Here is a 20,557-nt window from a genome sequence, read left to right as displayed (position 1 = left end):
CATTTCCTTGATGCTCAAATTATCTTTTCTGTGGCTAGCGAGAGTCCAATCTTTGACAGCTTCCTTACGTTTTGGTATGTCTCATTTTCTGTTATTTTTTGTCACAGACCTTTAAATCAGCCATTTCTTCAAGAAGCCCTGCTTCCTTTTAGCAGGAAATTGTATTTTGAGATTATAATCTGGGCTCTAGGTTGCTCACTGCCTGTTGGGTTTGTCATTGTTTCTAGGCCTTTTAGTAGGAAATGCTCCTTTAAAAAAGGAAGAAGAAAATTATTTCATGAGTTCATACTGATACTCCAAATTCAAGATTTAGGACCACAAGTTTGTTCTATTTTCACCTTTTAGTCTTCACTTCCTTTCTTCTGAACTGAATAATCCAGCTTCCCAGCAACACTGATAAAATTACTCATTTGCTTTTATCCCACAGCATGTATACAATAGTCTTAGAATCATAACATCAACACCACTGCCAACAAAATGATTATTGAAAATAGCCCAAGATTTATTTGCAGTTTTTGTTCTTAGAGCATATCCAATTGGAGATGTACAGTCAAACTACATTGTTTAAAGTCACTTGAAATAATTCATTTTGTGTGGTTTTGCTACCTACCATCTCATCTCCACACAATTAGGGCCTTTCAGTTCATTTTGCTTTCACTTTTTAGGGATTGCGCTCTCCTTTTTTTGACTTTGTTATGTTTCATAATTAATGTAAAATATCTACAGTTGCAAGGTCAACTCTGTAGAAGAAGGTTGTATTCAGAGAAATCTAATTTCCATTCCTGTCTCTTTTACTTTGTATTCCCCCTGCCCCCTTTCGGGTTTTTGTTCTTGTTTTTAGCTTACTTCCCTCCCACCTTTTAAAAAATATATAATCCTGTGTGTATTCATTACGCATCTCTCTCCCCCACTCCCACCCTGAGCATGCTATTATACATTTTACTCCACCTTGCTTTTCCCAGTTAACAGTATATCCTAGAGAGAAAGCCATGGCTATATAATGGAGAGAGATGTTCTGTTCTGCCTGCCTTTTTTCCAGCTACCTGGTGTTAGCACCACATTTTATGGCTGTATCAATTTTTTTCAACCGGTTTCCTATTGATAGACATTTGGGTTTGTTTCCAGTCTTTTGCTGTTACAAATAGAGATGTGATGAATAATAGCCTTATGTGTGTTTCTCTATTTGGCTAGCGTGTCTTTGAGATAGATAGATAGACATGGGTCAAAGGGCATGTGTGTATGTAATTTCGTCAAATATTGGCAAATACCTCTACATAATGTCTGTATATTTTTGCACTTTCAACATCAACACAAGAAGGCCTGATTTCCCAAAGTCTTGCCAGCAGTTTGTTGTCAAATTTTTAGATTTTTGCCAATCTGATAGGCAGTATAATTTAAATTTGTATTTCTCTTATTATGAGCAAAATTAAACTTTGTTTCATATATTTCATATATTATGGCTGCTTCTTTTTCTGGGAACTGTTTGTTGATATTTCTTGCCCATTTTTCCTATTAAAGTGTTTTTTCCTCAATTTTTTTAGAAACGCTAGGTGTATATATACACTACGCATGAATCTTTGTCAGTAATAGAAGGTGCAAATGTTTTTCCCCGTTTGTCATTTTTCTTTTACTTTGCTATGGTATTCTGCCACCAAAGGAATATCCTATGATTTTTTTTTCTAGGATTCACTGTTAAAAAAAAAAAATTTACACTTTGATCTACTTGCAGTTTATCCTGCTCTATTACGAAATTGGTAGACCTTTTAAGAAAATGTTGTAATTGAGTTAAATTCCATTATCCTGATTTAATGTAAGATATTCTTGTATGATTTAGAGTGTTATTTGGAATATAAGCTTTGGAGAACCCAAATACTTCGTAGCTATTTCAGCTGTCAAGGAAAAGCTAAAATTAGATTTTCAGATTTTACATAGAAAAATTTCAAGGTGGTTTCCAACACTGAATTTTCTACTTTTTGTTGTGTTTTAATAGGTTGATCGGGATCGAGATCTTCTCATTCAGCAGACCATGAGGCAACTTAACAATCACTTTGGTCGAAGATGTGCTACTACACCTATGGCTGTACATAGGGTGAAAGTTACATTTAAGGATGAACCAGGAGAGGGCAGTGGTGTAGCACGAAGTTTTTATACAGCCATTGCACAAGCATTTTTGTCCAATGAAAAACTGCCAAATCTAGATTGTATCCAAAATGCCAACAAAGGCACTCATACAAGTAAGTACTCTACAGGTAACAAGCACATACAAATTCTTTCCTTGTTTAATGGAAACAATGATAATCACGGTTATATATGTTTACAGTGGGAGAAATTTACACTTTTATACCATTTTATTCTAGATTAATGATTTAATCTTGTTTAAACTACTATAATTGACAATTTACCAGTTTGCTCTTTTACTGCCACACTTATTTTCATAAATGGTTGTGATTGTACTATTTTTTTTCCATCTCAAATTATAATGTCTGGGGAGTGGGAGGTTAAGATCTATGGTGATATAAAAATTCAAAGAGCAAACTGCAGGATTCCCCCAATCCCTGTATTTAATAAGTAGAGATACTTAGAAGAAAATGCTATTGTCTACAACAGTGCTTTTCAAAGTATAATTTGCAGAGTCGCTCCAGTCCCCAATGAGATGGAGCTTGCAACCAAATGTAAGTTGGCTCTGTCACCAACTTCACTGTTTAATTTAGCAAGACTTTGTTTTTTGGTAAGAAGGTTTTCTGTATTAACATCCTGGTGTAAGCTCTGCCTCCTTGAGGATCAGCACTTTGGGGTTAGGATTCTTACCTAATTTTCAGGATTACAATTAGCATATTAAAAATGTGTGAAAACTACAAACGGTTGAAACTGGGGGTTCATGTAAGGTAGGGGCAGAAGATCGTCAGTCTTGTAGGTGGATGGATATAGTAATTGAGGGAGAAGGAGTTACTAACAAAATCCTGTGTTTTACCTAGGCTGTAGCTGTATCTTACTGGGGTTCTGTAAACTGCCACCATAAAAGCTGACTGAGGTCTGGAAAAATGCTGAATGAGCTCTGGAAAGAATTGAGGATGAAAAGATGGGGAGAGTACCTCAGCCTTTCATCATTAGTTTCACCATTTGACTTTCTATAGTCCTGTAATAAAAAGAAATTGTCAAGTGTGAATGAGGAAACCTGGGAAGTCATGATGTTTCAGAAATAACTTTTCTGCTTACTCTTTAGGAAACCATACCCTGGTTTATGCTTAAGGTTTTAAGAATAATAATAGCTGGGTGGCTATAATGCCTTTAATGCCCAAAACTAAGAATAGAGAAGATATTCAAATATGTAAGAAATCTCAGCATTATTTATGGTGGAATTAACATAGCCCCAGTTGCTACATATTATTTCACAGCTTTGACATGACAAGGGGATAAATTCATTAAACAAATACTGAGTGAACATTTATTACCTACCAGGTTCATTCTACAGAATCACCCCCAACCCCCAAAACCATACGGAGAGTGACAGAAAGGCACTTACACAGATGATAAGGAAGATGATCTACAGTTGTCATGTTCTTACTATGTTTGTCTCATGTCCTCACATTGACTTTAACATTTAAAGTAGCTGCATTTACATTCATCTAAACAAAGTGTATTTCATATTTTTTTCCAGGTTTAATGCAGAGATTAAGGAACAGAGGAGAGAGGGATCGGGAAAGAGAGAGAGAAAGGGAGATGAGGAGGAGTAGTGGCTTGCGAGCAGGTTCTCGGAGAGATCGGGATAGGTGAGATAATTTTGTGTCTTTTATTGAGTACCATCTTTTTGGATGAATTGGAGGTAGGCCTGTAAATAAGAGTCTCAATTATGGACTTTTAGAAAATGAAAGTTAATAATTGGATATATGTATTGTAACTTAAAAAGTCTAACCAACTGTTATTAAAATATTCTGCTTTAAAAACCCAGAGGCAGTTGAAATTATATTGGCTTTTTATTTATCCCGCTCAAGTTCCTAATTTTTTGAAATTTTTATTAACTTCATATCATGCTTTCCTAAATTTGTTTTAAAATTTTAATTGTGGCAATTGTGTTATTTAAACCTCTAACTTTTCATGTGTTAGGATGGGTAGCATTTTACTTTTGACTAAAATTTCCAGTAAATATGGGTGGACTCTTGATTCTGCTATTTTAAGGTCCTGTTCCCTTAGAATCAAATTAACCTATGCATTGCAGATATATAGATTTTCAAGTGACAAAATCTAGGTAATCTTTATTTCCCCACCATCATTCTTTAGGCATTCTTCCACCCTAGTACCATAATTGGAGCTAACTGTATGCTCTGGTTTTCCAACTTTGTTACTAGTTGCACTGATATTTTCATTTTACAGACAAGGGAATGAAGTCATAATAGCTTTGTTCATCTTTCAGGGATTTTAGAAGACAGCTTTCCATCGACACTAGGCCCTTCAGACCAGCCTCTGAAGGTAATCCTAGTGATGATCCTGATCCTCTGCCAGCACATCGTCAGGCGCTCGGAGAGAGACTTTATCCCCGTGTACAAGCAATGCAACCGGTATGTGTGGTGTACTTAGCTACCTCTTAACTGGCTGTGCCATTTTTGGTTTTCAGTTAAGAAAAGTTGCCAGCTACTGGAAAGCCATGTGGTTGAGGACTGCAATAAAAAGGAACCTTAGGGAGGGAAAGAAGCAGGACTTACTGGAGAGTAATTGTATATAGCTGGATATTTTTACTACCTATGCCAGGTTGGCATCCTACCTAGTAATTTCCTTGTGTGCTAAGGAATTATCTGTTCTTTGTATTTATTTGTACCCTTATTTGTACAAATTATTGTTACTTTGCAGCTAGAACACATTGAATAGTGTACTTTACTCTCTTTTTTTGGAGTAAAATTGCTTTACGGTGTTGTGTTAGTTTCTGCTGTACAATAAAGTGAATCCGCTGTATGTACGTTACTCTTGATACATACGACAGGAAGATTTTATTTTGAATGTTCTGTCAGAGGTTTCTTTCATGGAATATGAAACATAACCTAGTTGTGTTTTTTTGTCTTTATACATAACTGTACATGTTATAGCAAAAGAATAGTAAAACAGAGTCAACCAATTATATTTCAGTGAATCCTTAGCCTTAAATATAGGCATCTTTTTCTTTCTCTTTCTCCCTCCTTCACTTCTTACCTCCCTCTTTTTTGCTACACTAAATGAAAAAAATTTTCCCAGGTCTCTGATGAGGAAGGGGAAAAAAATGAAAATTGAGTATTTTTATGTTTACTCATGGGTATCAAAAATCTTTAAAAAAGGCTTGTTAACCAATATTAAACTAGCTTTAATAAGACTGCTAGTGCATAGACTATTTAATTACCTACCAAAGTTTTCTATAATTAAGCTTCCAATTTAATAAAAACTGTTACTGGTTCAGAATTTTTTTTTTTCTATTTGTTACACAAGTTTCTTACATTGTTTTCTTCTTTTTCTTTTTTCTGATAAAAGATTGCTGATTTAGACAAGAGGTTTCAGAGAGTAGAGGCAAGTAACATTTGTCATTTACAGGCATTTGCAAGTAAAATCACTGGCATGCTGTTGGAATTATCCCCAGCTCAGCTGCTGCTGCTTCTAGCAAGTGAAGATTCTCTGAGAGCAAGAGTGGATGAAGCCATGGAACTCATTATTGCACATGGACGGTAATGTATACAATTGGGAAGACAGTTTAAACATCAGCTACTTTATTTTTAGGATGTGGCTGTCACCATATCTTAAAATTTATACTGAATAGTACAAGACTTTAAATGGCTTTTTAAGAGATGGCTTAAAATCCATGAGGGAGACAGCTGACTTTCACATGTATTAGAAGGGCAGAATTTTAGCAGTCACTTTAGGTTCTGAAGATCTTTTACGAACCTTATTTAGAAACTAACTTATAAAGAAGTACATCTCATTCTCCACGTGGAATACCCGTAATGGCAGAGGCCAAATACCTCAAGGAATTGGGTGTAATCCCTGAGTCCTTGCAATAAACATGAAATTTCTTTTAGACCTCCTGATTTATCTTAAAAATCATGCAAGTTTTTGCTTTCTATTGTGTAGTATATTTGTTTTAATATAAAACTAAAAAATATCTAACAGTTAAATTACTTATCCTTCCTTTCCCCAAGTGACAGGTAAAAGTGACAGGAAGATATGCCATACTTAATCTGTGCCCTACTGGGGCTACTCTAATATTCACTTTAAGGCTTTGAAGTGTTATTTTAGATGAAAATGTCTGTTCATTTTTCTCCTAGTCATGATATTGAATGAGGAACTTAGATTAGATATAGTCCTAGAGATGGATAAATGGGTAGGCTAAGCCCTGAAACTAAATAGCCACTTACCTATTCCAGCTATTTACCTGTCTCAGAGCCTTCGAATGGTCCAAGCCAAAGACTATTGCTAGAAGTTTATTTTCTTTGCTGTTACTACTATTTTTCTTCTCTTGACTTTCATGTACTATGTCTTTATTCCTCTTCCCTGTTTCTGGAAGTATCAACACACTGCTATAGCTTAGCCCATTATAGAAAAAGTTGCAAATAATGTGTGTTTTTGATAAAAAAGATATTTGTAAATATATGTAAGTGTTGCTAATTTAGAAGTGTTTTCTACTGAATGCAAGAATATAATATTGACTGCTTTCACCTGGCTTTATGGATTGAACAGTGGATTTATTAGTATTCTAGAATAATTAAATACCCTAGAGCATTTGATTCCTATTGTGGTTGCTTTCTGAACATTTTTCTGTTCTTTTACAATGCTTCCCCTGAGCTCAAGTTTCAGTACCCCTATGAAGACTGCATTTATTTTGTCTTAAATCAGGTAGCCTTTAGTTCATTGTCTTGGATCATACATGTAGCATCCTGTGTTTTTGTGTATATTATTGACATTTTTGTTCCTAGAACTGCATTAAGACTAGTAAGTGTCCTAGGTATTTATTTACTTCAGAACTTAAATGTATTTATATATTCTTATAAATTTAAATGCATATGGTTTTCTCTATACTAAATTCTAGAATTTCAGTTATCTGAAATGTGAAAGGTTGTTTGTTTGTTTTTAGGGAAAATGGAGCTGATAGTATCCTGGATCTTGGGTTATTAGACTCCTCAGAAAAGGTACAGGTAAGGGATGTTTTGTACATGTGCTAATAATAAGCACTTGGAATTTAAGTTACAGAAGGGAGAGGAAAGCATATTTACAAAGAAACTGTGTCTTTGTAAGTAAAATGCTTGATTACAGTAGAGGAAAAAGCAAAGATTAGTATAAAGGTGTCATATACAGAATCAAGTAATAAGACTGGTTGAGTTAGGGTTCAGTGTAACCCCACTCACTGGCTGCCTCCACTTGAGCACAGGCTGAATTAAGCTTAAATTAGAGATGTCATTAATTAATATCAGAGAAGGAGAGCAGTCCTGTGGATTCCTAGGTCTCCTTCCTCAAGTAAGCAGCAGAGATCCAGAGAAAATGTGACATACGGTATAGCAGTAAGAAGGCTTTTTTAAAGGGCATGATGCATTTCAATTTGTAAGCTACCTGGGAATTTCAGTGCCAGCCAAGATATAATCTTATCTCTTTCACTGACTACAACTAAAGACTCTGGACAAAATACAAAAAGGAACTGCTTGAGGATTCTGAAAAGTAAACAACAACACACCGATTCGAGGGAAGTCAAAATTTGAAAATCTGTTATTTTGAAGCATTGTTTTAGGCAGGAGAGTAAAACTGGTCCCCATTACTCTGTCTTAACTGGAAGGTAGTACATGCTTTAAGAAATAAACTATAGTATAAACCACTGTCCAAATCCCAGACTATCCCATATGGTGCATATGTGGGGCAGACCCAATAGTATAATTAAAAGGCTTTGAAAACTTAATTGGTAATGGAACCACTGCACACAGAAGATGACACTTCCAAGCTGAACATAACCAGGTTATTGCCTACCAAAGCCAAAAAACATCAACATTCTCCATATCATTTTAACAAGACCCAGAGTTTTACAACTTAGTATTCAAAATGTCCAGGATACACTCCAGAATTATTCAACATACAAAGAACCAACAGAGACTCACTAATTCTCCTGGGAAAAGAACCAATAGATGCTAGCCTTGAGATGACCCACTTGTTGGAATTATCAAAGACATTATCTCATGTTCTGTGAGATAAAGGTAAATAAACACAAATGAATGGAAAGGTGGAGGTTCACAACAGAGAAATAGAAACTAGAGAACCAAGGGAAAATTTTAGAAAATACAATGTATGAAAAAAAAAATTCACTGAATAGGTCTATAGCAGAACAAAGATGACAGAGGAAAATTCATCAGTCAGTTTGAAGATAGATAGAAATTATCCCTTCTGAAGAATAGAAGGAGAAAAGATGTCAATCAAACAAGTTTTCAGAGACCTGTTGGACCATATCAAACATGCATGTCATTGGAGTACCCAGAAGAGGAGAACGAGATTGTTACAAGAAAATATTTGAAGAAATAATAGCTGAAAACTTCCCAAATTTGATGCAAGACATAGATTTATAGATTCAAGGAGGTCAGTGAACCCTAAAAAGGATAAACTGAAAGAAAACTGTGTCTAGATACATAATCAAGCTGCTGTAAAACTAATAAGGAAGCAAAGAATAGTGCCTTACATATAGATAAACGGTGATTTGAAAGGCAGTGGATTTCTTATCAGAAACTGTGAAGGCCAGAAGACAACAGAGAGCATCATCCTTAAAGTGCTTTTAGAATTGTCAATCCAGAATTCTATATCCAAGGAAAATATATTTAAGGAGTCAAGGTGAAAGAAGCTACCAGATTTTCATGAAATAGTTTTACTTAAATGGATAGAGAAGTTAACAGGCAGAAGCTTTGTATATCACAATTCTGAAAGAATGAGTTAAAGTTTATTTACATTTAAATATGAATGTGGCTTTACCTATCAAACTTTACATTTAAGTAATTTAGAGAACCAGTTCATATGTTTTGCTGTTAAAAATCAATCTTGGGTAATGTCAAAAATATTACTGTTAGTTTTTTTGGAGGGGGTATCTGGATTATTGTTAATTTTAAAGAGAGTTATAATGGCATTTTTTAATTAAAAATAATCCTTTTCTTGTAGACACATATACTAAAATGTAAACAAACAAATAAATAAAATCAATCTTGGGGCTTAATCTCTGACACTCTATTATTAGGAAAACCGAAAGCGTCATGGTTCTAGTCGAAGTGTAGTAGATATGGATTTAGATGACACAGATGATGGTGATGACAATGCCCCTTTGTTTTACCAACCTGGAAAAAGAGGATTTTACACTCCAAGGCCTGGCAAAAACACAGAAGCAAGGTTGAATTGTTTCAGAAACATTGGCAGGTAAAATAATCTTGTAGTTGAATTTTTTAAAAATTTAAGTTTATGAGACTTTCTAAAATATATTAGTTTGTAAAATGTGTATATGCTCAACTATAAAAACTTCTCAACATATTTTATGTATATTATGTATGTGTGGGGCGTTATGTGTTCTAGAGTTATTTTTGAATTTAAATACTATTTGCTTGTTTTTTATTTTTAGGATTCTTGGACTGTGTCTGTTACAGAATGAACTATGTCCTATCACGTTGAATAGACATGTGATTAAAGTGTTGCTTGGTAGGAAAGTAAGTGATTTTAATGAACCGAACTGCTTTTACATTGCAAAAAATTTGTTTCATAAAATAATTATATATATAGCATTAAATTAGTATTAAATTTTAAAGCATTATAGCCATTATACATCATTTTCAGACATTTAATGGCATGGGGAAAATCTGAATACATGGAGGAGAGAGCATAGAAGAATGGGTGACACACAGGTGGGTTTGGAGGGTTTGACAGACCTGGATCCTGTTGCAGACAAATCCCTTGACATTTATGGCATATCTCCCCATTTATAAAATGGTAAAGAAAACTGTATAGTGCCTGGCACATAGTGCTCAGTAAGTTCTAGCAAGTAGTGGCAATAGTAGTAGTAGTGTATTGAAAAGAGCATTCCCAGTTTCAAAAATATACACAAGATGTAGGTGGCTACAGGGGACAAAAGGATGTAAGAAAATATAGCATAGTATGCTTGATAATTATCTCTGGGTGACAGAATTAGGTTATTTTCTTTATGTGTTTTGATAGTTTGACAGCTGGTACATTCCTTTACATTCCTTTACGACAGGGGGTTGGGGGAGAGAAACGACATCCTTTAAATTAATGCATAATACTAATTATAATCACAAAACAACAAAATATTTTACCGTCTTTTCTAGTGATGCACAACACACATCTGATATGATTAGCATTGTTAAAGCTGTGGTCTGTTAATAACTTTCTTTATTCAAACCCATTGGTGAATATTATTTTCTATCATTACAGCATATCATACTATGATACATATTTTTTCTCTTCTTTTTTTTTTTTTTAAACTCTGACTATTGATTTCTTAAAGTGTTCCGGCTAAAATGTTCTTGTGCAGAGAAAGAACTGGACTTAAAGCTCAGCAACATAGAAATGTTGAGCCTTTAACAAGGTTTGTGGAAAAGATTATGGAATCAAATAGACAAGTTTAACCCAATGATGTGACCTTCAGCAAGTTACTGGATTCCTCTGAGCATCAGATTTATCATCTGGAATTAATAATCTGTGTTTTATGATTATTGTCAAGGCTAAACAGGATGTGTATTTAGCTTAGGACCAGTTGCTCGGCATAATCACTTTGCAATAATTAGTGCTGGTTTCTACAAATGAATTACTTTACAACTTAAAAAAACAAACTAGTATACTCCTGGTTTAAAATTTTTTAAAAATGCATATTTTTCATGCTTTGAAAATTAAATGTATTTATCAGCGCCAAAGACTTATTAAAATTTTACCTCTTTAGATCAGTTATATTTAGTGGAAGATAAACTGATAAAGAATAATCTTCAAATTAGATAAAATTCTTTATCATAGATTTCAACTTACTAATGAATTCAGTTAAGATGTTTCTTTCATAATTGATTTTCATATGATTACTTTCTTAGGTCAATTGGCATGATTTTGCTTTTTTTGACCCTGTGATGTATGAGAGTTTGCGGCAACTAATACTTGCTTCTCAGAGTTCAGATGCTGATGCTGTTTTCTCAGCAATGGATTTGGCATTTGCAATTGACCTGTGTAAAGAAGAGGGTGGAGGACAGGTAAAGCAAATGTGTGGTTTTCTGATTTGTGGCAGGAGAATTTGGTTAGTCTGTTGTGCTTGACATATAGAGAAACAATTTAGATAAATAGGGGCCAAGAAAGACACACACACAGAGAGAGAGGAGAGAGGGAGAGGGAGAGGGGGAGGGGGGGAGAGAGAGAGAGAGAGAGAGAGAGAGAGAGAGAGAAGACACAGTAGGAGATGGAGAGAAAGAGATGAATGGATGGAGAGTTAGTGAGACAGACTGAGAGGTCAAAGAGTTTATAGTTACTTAGGCCTAGAATGTTTGCATCCCTTAGATACTTGTCAGATACAGAATTGTCTTTAGATTTTAAATTTTTAGGAAATTGTTTTATGAACTGTTAACTTATTACTGCTTTGACAAAATTGCTTTTAAATGGCACTGCTAAATTTTTCACAGGTGGAACTTATTCCTAATGGTGTAAATATACCAGTCACTCCTCAGAATGTGTATGAGTATGTGCGGAAGTATGCTGAACACAGAATGTTGGTAGTTGCAGAACAGCCATTACATGTAAGTGTTTTCTGGAAAATGTTACTTGATCTGATGAGGCTATGTGTGTCTTCTGTGTTTTAAACTAGCTCACAGTGTATTCAGCTTGCTTATAAAAGGTCAAAAATTTTAAACCAAAATGAATTTACATACAATGTAAATTACACATGAATCCAGACCTTTCTTTTGGGTAAAACTATTGGGAAAAACCATGTAATCATCAGAAAGTAGATTTGATAAGGATGCTTTGTGGGACTGAAATGACTACTGTTTTGGGGGTCCTGCAACCACCCATACCTCTGGTGACTCACTAGAAGGACTCCTAGGACTTGGAGGCAGTTGTACTCATCGGTATGGTTTATTATAGCAACTGACTCTCACAAGGGGAAAACAGTACATCAGACAAGAGTCTGGAGGAATCCAGATACAGGCTCCAAAGTTCTGTCTCTGGGAGCATGAGTTGTCACAAAGAACATACGTCTTCCTCCAGCAGTGAATTACAGCAATGCATGTGCAGCGTTTGTGTTTAGGGAAGCCTGCTTAAGAGTCACAGTGCCCAGGGTTTTTATTGGAGGCCAGTCCTGTACGCAGTTCAGACCCCCAGAGGAAAAACACATGTTCATCATAAATCACCTTCTTTGCACAAATAATCTAGGCAAGCTGGTACAGCAGGGTTTATTGTCCCAGGCATTCAAAATAGCCACATCAGTTAGTAACGTAAGGAAAATTCTAAAAATCAAGGACCATTCCTCCAATCAGGCTCTTCTAGAGAGCAACATCAGGCCCACTCTTTCTCCTATTGAAGAATGTTTATGAACTGTTTCTGATCCCTGTGCTGGGAATAATTGTGTGGGCTCTGGAATCATACTGTCAGGGTTCAAATCATGGCTGCAGCCCCTTCTAGCTGTATGACATTAGCAAACTACTTAAGTATTTTGTGCCTTGGTTCCCTCCTCTGCAAAATGAGGATAGGATTAAATGAATTAACATATGTAAGGTGCTTAGAACAGTTCTTGGCACATGGTAATTTCTCAGTAAGCTTCTAGATTTGGGGTTTGTGTCAGGGATGTTTGTTTTTGTCATTATCATACTCTTCCTAGGATGTTGACAGGATAGCACGTTTGACAGATTGAAGCTATTCTTAGTGACTAGCCTGTTTGCTATTAACATAATTTAAAAAATTATTTTTGTTAACTCCTGATATGTAATAGTACTCCTTCACTTTTGAACCTGTAGCCCTTTTTTCCCTCTGCCACTCTTTTGAATCTGTTAATAAGAAACTCAAAATATAGAACTTAATTTTTTAGTTTTAGAATTATTTAGTATTCTTAGGCTGCTAAAAATTAGATACTGGACTTTAACAATAATAAATGCTATGTAGAAAATAAAGTACTGATAGTAATAAACAGGTTATTTTTGAAATCCTCTAGGCAATGAGGAAAGGTCTACTGGATGTGCTTCCAAAAAATTCATTAGAAGACTTAACAGCAGAAGATTTTAGGCTTTTGGTAAATGGCTGTGGTGAAGTTAATGTGCAAATGCTGATCAGTTTCACCTCTTTCAATGATGAATCAGGTATGAAATTTTTTTAATGTTTATTTAAGGAATAAACTACATAGATAATTTGGTCAGTCAGTTTTCTGAGTTTCTGGTTCTTACATATTTACAGGGGCTTAGGAAATGCTGTATTACTCAGGTGTTTTTATATATATATTTTAAGATATGTTTGAACATGATAGCATTAGGTCATTCTTAATTCTTTTATTGTTTAATTTTTCTAGGTTTTAACAAATGCATGGTTTAGTATGATACAAGTAAAAATTCCTTGTGAGCAACTGTGTGAAAAGGACTTTTATATACTATTAATAATTAAGAAAAAATAATCCATGTGACAGTTCTATTGGCCTTTCCCTATTCATGTTCCTTAAACTCTAATTAAAGAATTTGACTACATGATGTTTGCTTTGTAGAACCGGATCCAAAGCACACTTAGAAAGACATAAGAGCACACAAACACATGGAGAATCTAGAAAGAATAACAAGATCCTAGAGTAACATTCATCTTTAGTGCTTGATTTGTTGCAACTCTTCCTTTTCAAGTCCCATATTCTAGGAATAGACTTTTTAGCTGTGACTACACCATAAAACACTGGAAGCTCCAAGAAATTCCTGAGAGGACTATTATAACTCTAGTCCAAGATTATTGCATACATGAAGATACCAGTTTTTTCCCCTTTATTTTTTATATTTTGCAAACAGCTTCAGCCAAATTATAGTAAGTTAAATTTGGATAAATTTTCTTGTTTTTCCCTCATGCTTGGCAACGTATAGATCATTGCGTAGTAGTTTTTCTGCCAGTTATTAATATAATTTTCAATACTTGTGAGATAAGAACTTGGCTTATTTACAAACCAGAAACCTAGAAGCGGGGAAAAAAATACCTAAAGACACTCCAAGTATGATCCTCAGATCAGCAGCATCAGCATCATCTGGAAGCTTTTTAGAAATGCAGAATCTCTGGTTCCTTTCCCCTTTCTTCCCCCATACCTAGTGAATGAGAGTCTGTCTGCATTTTAAAAAGATCTCGATCCAAGGGATTTGTGAACTCATTAAACTTTGAGAAGCACTGGTTTAAGATCATAAGAAAACTCATGATTTACAGATGGAATTAAAGTCATGTGATTTTTGAGGCTGGTGGTTCATTTTTCTTGTCTTGGTCATCTTGGTCATTAAGATTGATTAATGAACTCTAGAGGTTTCACATTATGTAAGTGGTCCTAACTTCCTCTTAGTGCCCCCCCCATTTTAATTTTATACCTACTTTTATAAGAAGTAATATTCTAAAAATATAACTGATAGTATATATGTATATATTTTTAACATCTTTATTGGAGTATAATTGCTTTACAACTGATACAGTATATTTATTGAATTTATATTCATTTGTAGGAGAAAATGCTGAGAAGCTCTTGCAGTTCAAGCGTTGGTTCTGGTCAATTGTAGAGAAGATGAGCATGACAGAACGACAAGATCTTGTAAGTTAAGTTTCACAAGATTTGTAGAAGAAAATGTAAAAACCTTAAGTACTGTGTATGATGGCATTTTGTTTTCAATTTGTAATGGTTGGTCATTTTAATTTTTGCTAAGAAAATTATTGAAGGTCAGAAATAAAAGGCAGTTTTGTTTCTCTACTCTAGAACAGAAGTATGAGTAAAACTGTAAGCAGAGTGAAATACATCTTAGCTATTAAAATGCCATCCTTAGTCCCAGAAGATAATACCAGCTTATTGTTGAGACATGTTTTTTCCCCTATAGTGCTTATATATGCTAGCAGCCTCTTTTGTACATCCTTAATCTTTTTGCCTAGCAGCAAATCTTTGCAAAAATTTTGAATAGTATCTTAATTGCTCTGTATACTATGAATAGAGTAGCTTAATTATGAGTACATCTCTATTTTAATCTTATTAACTTAGAATCATAAATTAGATGATATAAACTTTGATTATATTGAAAAGTCTGTCAAGTCTGTGGAACCTATGTCCAACCTTAAGTATGTCCAAGTCAACTTGTCCATTAACCTTGAAAGGCAGTCTAGACTTCCCTGTAGAAATTTGAGGGACATTCCTTACCCAGAAAATCTCACGAGATCCTTTCTATTCATATTCCTCATAGTTCCCTGTGACATTTCCCCTGTTGATGCAGCCTTAGTTCTCAATACTCTAAACCAGACCTGTTATGGAATGTATAAAAATGATCCAATTTCTAGATATATCCCCCAGTTTCATTTGAGAGGGAGAAATAAGTTACTTGTGCATGAAAGCACAAAGCTTGCAGTTTCCAATTTACCTGTAATTCAGGCAGTAGTAACTTGATATTTTTTTGTGGGGAAGGGGTCATGCATTTAGCATTCCTTCATCTTTACATGGCCCCAAGAGCCTTCCAGTATTTCTCCACTATAGCAAGACAGGTTGTCCAGCAGTCCTAGCTGTCAGCTGGGTTTTGTTCTTGGCTTAGCCATATGGTAGTTTCCTAGGTTGCTCCCTAGGTTGATTCCATATAATTCCATGTACTTTGACTTTCCCAATCTTGTGGACCAACCCCAAAGTCCCTACTAATGCTAATACCATATCTGTCCCTGTTGGCTTTAGGAGTACCTGATAACGTATTAGGGTTCTTGAGTCAGTCTTTGGATTCAGAGCAAAACCAATACATCCTCAGTGCATCTGTCAAGTTAAGTCTCACTGCATTTCTGCCTTCTACTGGAAGAGAAAGCTGTTAACTATTCAGTCTTTTATGACTGAATAGAGAGAGAATCTCCCTCTGTAGGGGCCTCAGAATGTCTTAGCAGCAGCTTTAATTTGTGAGCTTTACTCTTTAAACTCCTGTTATACCAAGGCGTCTTTTACTTCCTCCTCTTCCCCTTCCCCTTTTGGGAGGTTATCCTTCACATATTGTTGGGTTTTTCCTTATGTGTCTCAAGGACAGAATATAACAGCGTTTCCTAAACTGTTTTCCCTTGAATTATTAGTCCCTTATTAGTCCCAGGGTTGTGGGGTAAGACTACATAGTTTATTTCCCTCTTGGAGAGTCACAGGTCACTAGTAAAAGTTCTGAGAAGTCCTCTGGTATTTATTTCTCTTCCTCTATAACTTCTTGGAGGTCCAGCGATGTAGTCATCTGTCTGGTTAATCATATTTATCCTTGGAGAAACACTTTACATTGAGTTGGTTTTTTGCCTGTAAAATGAGTAGATTGGGCCAGCTTTACCTCTACGGTACCTTCCAGCTCTTTTATAGTTCTTTGAAGATTTTGGAGACCCTGACACAGAGGTTTTTCTTCCTGCCTCCTTCTATAGAATTCTAGATGAGATTTCTCAAAAACTATGCTTCAAGAAACAGTGTAGGTTTCCTAGTCATTCCGGGATAATGAATATATTTTGTCTGTTTAATTGTACACTATAAATGCAAGATTTTAAAAGCTTTACCTTAAGAGATAGGCACTCTCTGTCAGTGAGGAATGGTATGTATTAATGAAAATATTTCAGGAAAATATATCTTTGGTTATCATATTTAAAGAAAAAGTAATTTATGCTATATTACACAAATTAGATGCATTTTAAAACTCAATGTTGGGACTTCCCTGGCGGTCCAGTGGTTAAGATTTTGCCTTCCAGTGTGTGGGGTGCGGATTCGATCTCTGGTCGGGGAGCTAAGATCCCACATGCCTCGGGGCCAAAAAACCAAAATATAAAGCAGAAGCAATATTGTAACAAATTCAATAAAGACTTTAAAAATGGTCCACATCCCCCCTACACACACCAAAAAAAAAAAAAACCCCAGATATGTTAACATGGCTTATTGCATGGATTTTGATGTACAGTAGATGCTGTCGAACACTTAAATTACTATTATAAAATTATTATGTATCACAATGGACCACTGAAAATACTGGGTTTTTTGTTTTTTTTTTGTTTTTTTTTTTGCGGTACGCAGGCCTCTCACTGCTGTGGCCTCTCCGGCTGCGGAGCACAGGCTCCGGACGCGCAGGCTCAGCGGCCATGGCTCACGGGCCCAGCCGCTCCGCGACATGTGGGATCTTCCCGGACCGGGGCACAAACCCATGTCCCCTGCATCGGCAGGCGGACTCTCAACCACTGTGCCACCAGGGAAGCCCCTGGGTTGTTTTGCTAGTAGATAAAATACAAAATAACTTCGATAACCTCTGTGAATTTTGAAACTTTTTTGGAGACCTTGTACCTTATTCTCACTAAGAGGTACTCTGTGGAATTTAGCAACTGGAAAGGCCCTTAGAGACTAGCATTTGGTCCAATAGCCCCATGTTACAGATGAGAAACTGAGGCAATGAAACATAGTCACTTTTCTACATACCTGACACTTTTTTCTCTTCTGACCCTGAACCTTTCCTTTTTAATACGAGAAATAAATTTAAAACCCAGTTCAAAATAATGCCCCTTTGTAGGTTTTAACATAAGAATGGGGCTCTATGTATATATTGCCAGAGTTAAGGGTTGAATGTTAATCTTTTAAAAGCCAAACTTGTAATTATTATACTCCTGTTTAGGTTTACTTTTGGACATCAAGTCCATCATTACCAGCCAGTGAAGAAGGATTTCAGCCTATGCCCTCCATCACAATAAGACCACCAGATGACCAACATCTTCCTACTGCAAATACTTGCATTTCTCGACTTTACGTCCCACTCTATTCCTCTAAACAGATTCTCAAACAGAAATTGCTACTCGCCATTAAGACCAAGAATTTTGGTTTTGTGTAGAGTATAAAAAGTGTGTACTGCTGTGTAATATTACTAGCTTATTTTGTAGATTTTTTTCCATTTGTCTATAAAAGTTTATGAAAGTTAATGCTGTCACACCCTGTGGTGGTACCTTAAAGAGATTAAATGCAAACATTCCTTGCTGAGTTTGTAGCTTAAAGGCCTGAGGAGCACTAGCAACATTTCACTGCAATGGTTTGCTAGTCAGCAACTTCTGGGTCTAACCCCAGCCAAAGATGACAGCAGAACAACATAATTTACACTGTGATTTATCTTTTTGCTGAGGGGAAAAAATGTAAAATGTTCTGAAAATTCACTGCTGCCTTTGTGGAAAGTGTTTCAGCAAAGGTTCTTGTATAGAGGGAATAGGGAATTTCAAAATAAAAAATTAAGTATGTTCTGTGTTTTCATTTTAACTTTTTTTATGGTGTTTAATTTGTGGTTGGCTGCAATTGTGTATCATGTATATGGAACTTGTAAAAAAAAAAAAAAGTTCTGAACATTCAGATCTTAGAGATGAAATCACTTTTACCTATAAAAACCACTTTTATTGCGGTTTGACTGCATTGAGCTCTAGGATATTAAATGATATCACTAATATTTTGCATGTAATTTGTTCATTTGAGTGAGGGCACTTTTTTGTACATATGATGGGGGCCAATGCACAATACTTTATCACAATCAACTTTTTTCCTTTGTATCCCTATTTCAATGAGCAGTCAAGTCAGGTGTACTGCACTTCAGTTCTAACTAGACATTTGTACTAAGGCATTTCAGTTATGTAAACTCAGCCTGGGCACTTTCTGATAACTGTAAAATGTTTTATAAGATCATGATTATTGAAGATAAATTTTGGAAAATTTTAAATGTTCGTGAGCAGCTTAACTACTTTTGTATCTAGCCTTTTTTAAGTATCTTGTTACATTTACTTTTTTAAATAAAGAAATTACAGAAGAAATGTCAAGTAATACTGAAGAAACCGTTTTTATTTATGTAGTTGTACATTTTTAAACTAAGGGCAATATACCGACACGGTTATGTGCATAAAAATTTTGATTTAAAGAACTGAATGTACACATGGACTATAAGAAACAGAAGAAAATCAGTCCACATTTTACAGTTAGCAGAGAATCCTGAATGGCACTGGCCAGGCCACTTTTTCTTTTTACAAATGGGGCAAGTAAAGTGAGCCTTACTTGGCATAGGAAGTTATTTCACTTATATTTGATAACTGAGAGGTTCTTTTTGATGACCTATTATGTAGCTTAGGACCATTATCTCTGAATTCTTGTGGTTTTAGTAGCTTTATTCAATGGCATAATAAGGAACACTGTTTTCTTCACGTCTTCAGTAAAGTGACTTAAACCAGTCACTTTACATATTGAAAATGAGGAGAGAAAGTCTCTGGAGTCTTTCCTACCTTTCAGTTCCTTTATAGGACTCCTGGCCTTAGGGATGTTTTTCACGTTCAAAGGCACTATGCTTTATTTTATATATATATATATATATATATATATATATATATATATATATATATATATATATATATATATATATATATATATATATATATATATATAATATATATATATAGTTATATATATATAGTTATATATATATATATAGTTAGTTATATATATATAGTTAGTTATATATAACTTCCTTCAGAAGACTGAACCATGTGATATTTTCAGCCCTGCTGACACAATAAATATTAAAAACTAAAGTGACAGTAGTAAAATTCATTATATTAAAACATACACAACATAAGATGTATGAGATGTGTAAATTAACCAAAGGTTACTTTACAAAATGAGACATTGGTTTTTATGTCTAAATGCTATTTCTGAATAAATGAAATAGTAATTAGAGTAAGAGCTGATTTTCATCGATGTGTCTGAAAGAGAGAAAAACTGTATGCACATGATGGAACTGATAAAATATTAAATGAAAACAAACTAGGTATGATTAGGACATTTGAAACCCTAATTGTGAACTTATTTTTAATAGTTATTGAAAGAATGAAAGTATTTAAAATAATGCACAATGTCTTAAAGTCTTCCTAAATCAAAATTTTGGTTAAAATGCTTTTAGAAATATTAAAAGCAGAGGGTTTTTGTTTTTTTTTAAAGTAAAGCATAAAATGGTTCTAAATGTAAAATAAAGTCATGTAAAATAAAGTTCTCTTTTGGTCTTGTTTAGTGATTAAATCTAATGGACTTGAAAACAAATTTAGGAATAGAAGACCAAGAATGAACTTTACTGAAGGTTTTCAAAGTTTTGCTACTTTTCTTTCTTTCCCCTGAATTATCTGAATATCAAGACTACCCAGTATAAATGGCTACCTGGGGCATACTTGAGAGGATTTTTAAATAGCATAATTTCACTATTTAGTACTTGCCCCTGAAGATACGATTTCTCTCCTAAAGATATTATTTTTGTGTGTTTAGAGGTAGTCAGCAATATCTAGGTCTAAACTCAAGCCGAGATCTTCCCTTGAGGCAGTAGTTCTTAAGCTTCTGAATGTG

At 34.8% G+C, this 20,557-nt stretch overlaps 1 protein-coding gene across 1 annotated transcript in view; it reads left to right on the top strand.

Annotated features, from left to right (window-relative positions):
* UBR5 (ubiquitin protein ligase E3 component n-recognin 5) overlaps positions 1–18,426 on the top strand; it is a 138,201-nt gene extending 119,775 nt beyond the window's left edge. Inside the window, exons 48-59 of the mRNA XM_007463255.1 lie at positions 1,991–2,234; positions 3,659–3,770; positions 4,412–4,556; positions 5,554–5,684; positions 7,088–7,148; positions 9,215–9,390; positions 9,590–9,674; positions 11,064–11,219; positions 11,643–11,756; positions 13,166–13,310; positions 14,685–14,770; positions 17,817–18,426. Of these exons, the coding sequence (XP_007463317.1) occupies positions 1,991–2,234; positions 3,659–3,770; positions 4,412–4,556; positions 5,554–5,684; positions 7,088–7,148; positions 9,215–9,390; positions 9,590–9,674; positions 11,064–11,219; positions 11,643–11,756; positions 13,166–13,310; positions 14,685–14,770; positions 17,817–18,029 (1,668 nt within the window). The 3' untranslated portion in view covers positions 18,030–18,426. The remainder of the gene's footprint in view (positions 1–1,990; positions 2,235–3,658; positions 3,771–4,411; positions 4,557–5,553; positions 5,685–7,087; positions 7,149–9,214; positions 9,391–9,589; positions 9,675–11,063; positions 11,220–11,642; positions 11,757–13,165; positions 13,311–14,684; positions 14,771–17,816) is intronic.
* The last annotated feature ends 2,131 nt before the right edge of the window (positions 18,427–20,557 follow it).

The sequence above is a fragment of the Lipotes vexillifer genome, unplaced genomic scaffold, assembly GCF_000442215.2.
Source record: "Lipotes vexillifer unplaced genomic scaffold, Lipotes_vexillifer_v1.1 scaffold1829, whole genome shotgun sequence".
Lineage (NCBI taxonomy): Eukaryota > Metazoa > Chordata > Mammalia > Artiodactyla > Lipotidae > Lipotes > Lipotes vexillifer.
The sequence above is the reverse complement of the archived record's forward strand: the minus strand, read 5'-3'. Positions and strand labels throughout refer to the sequence as shown.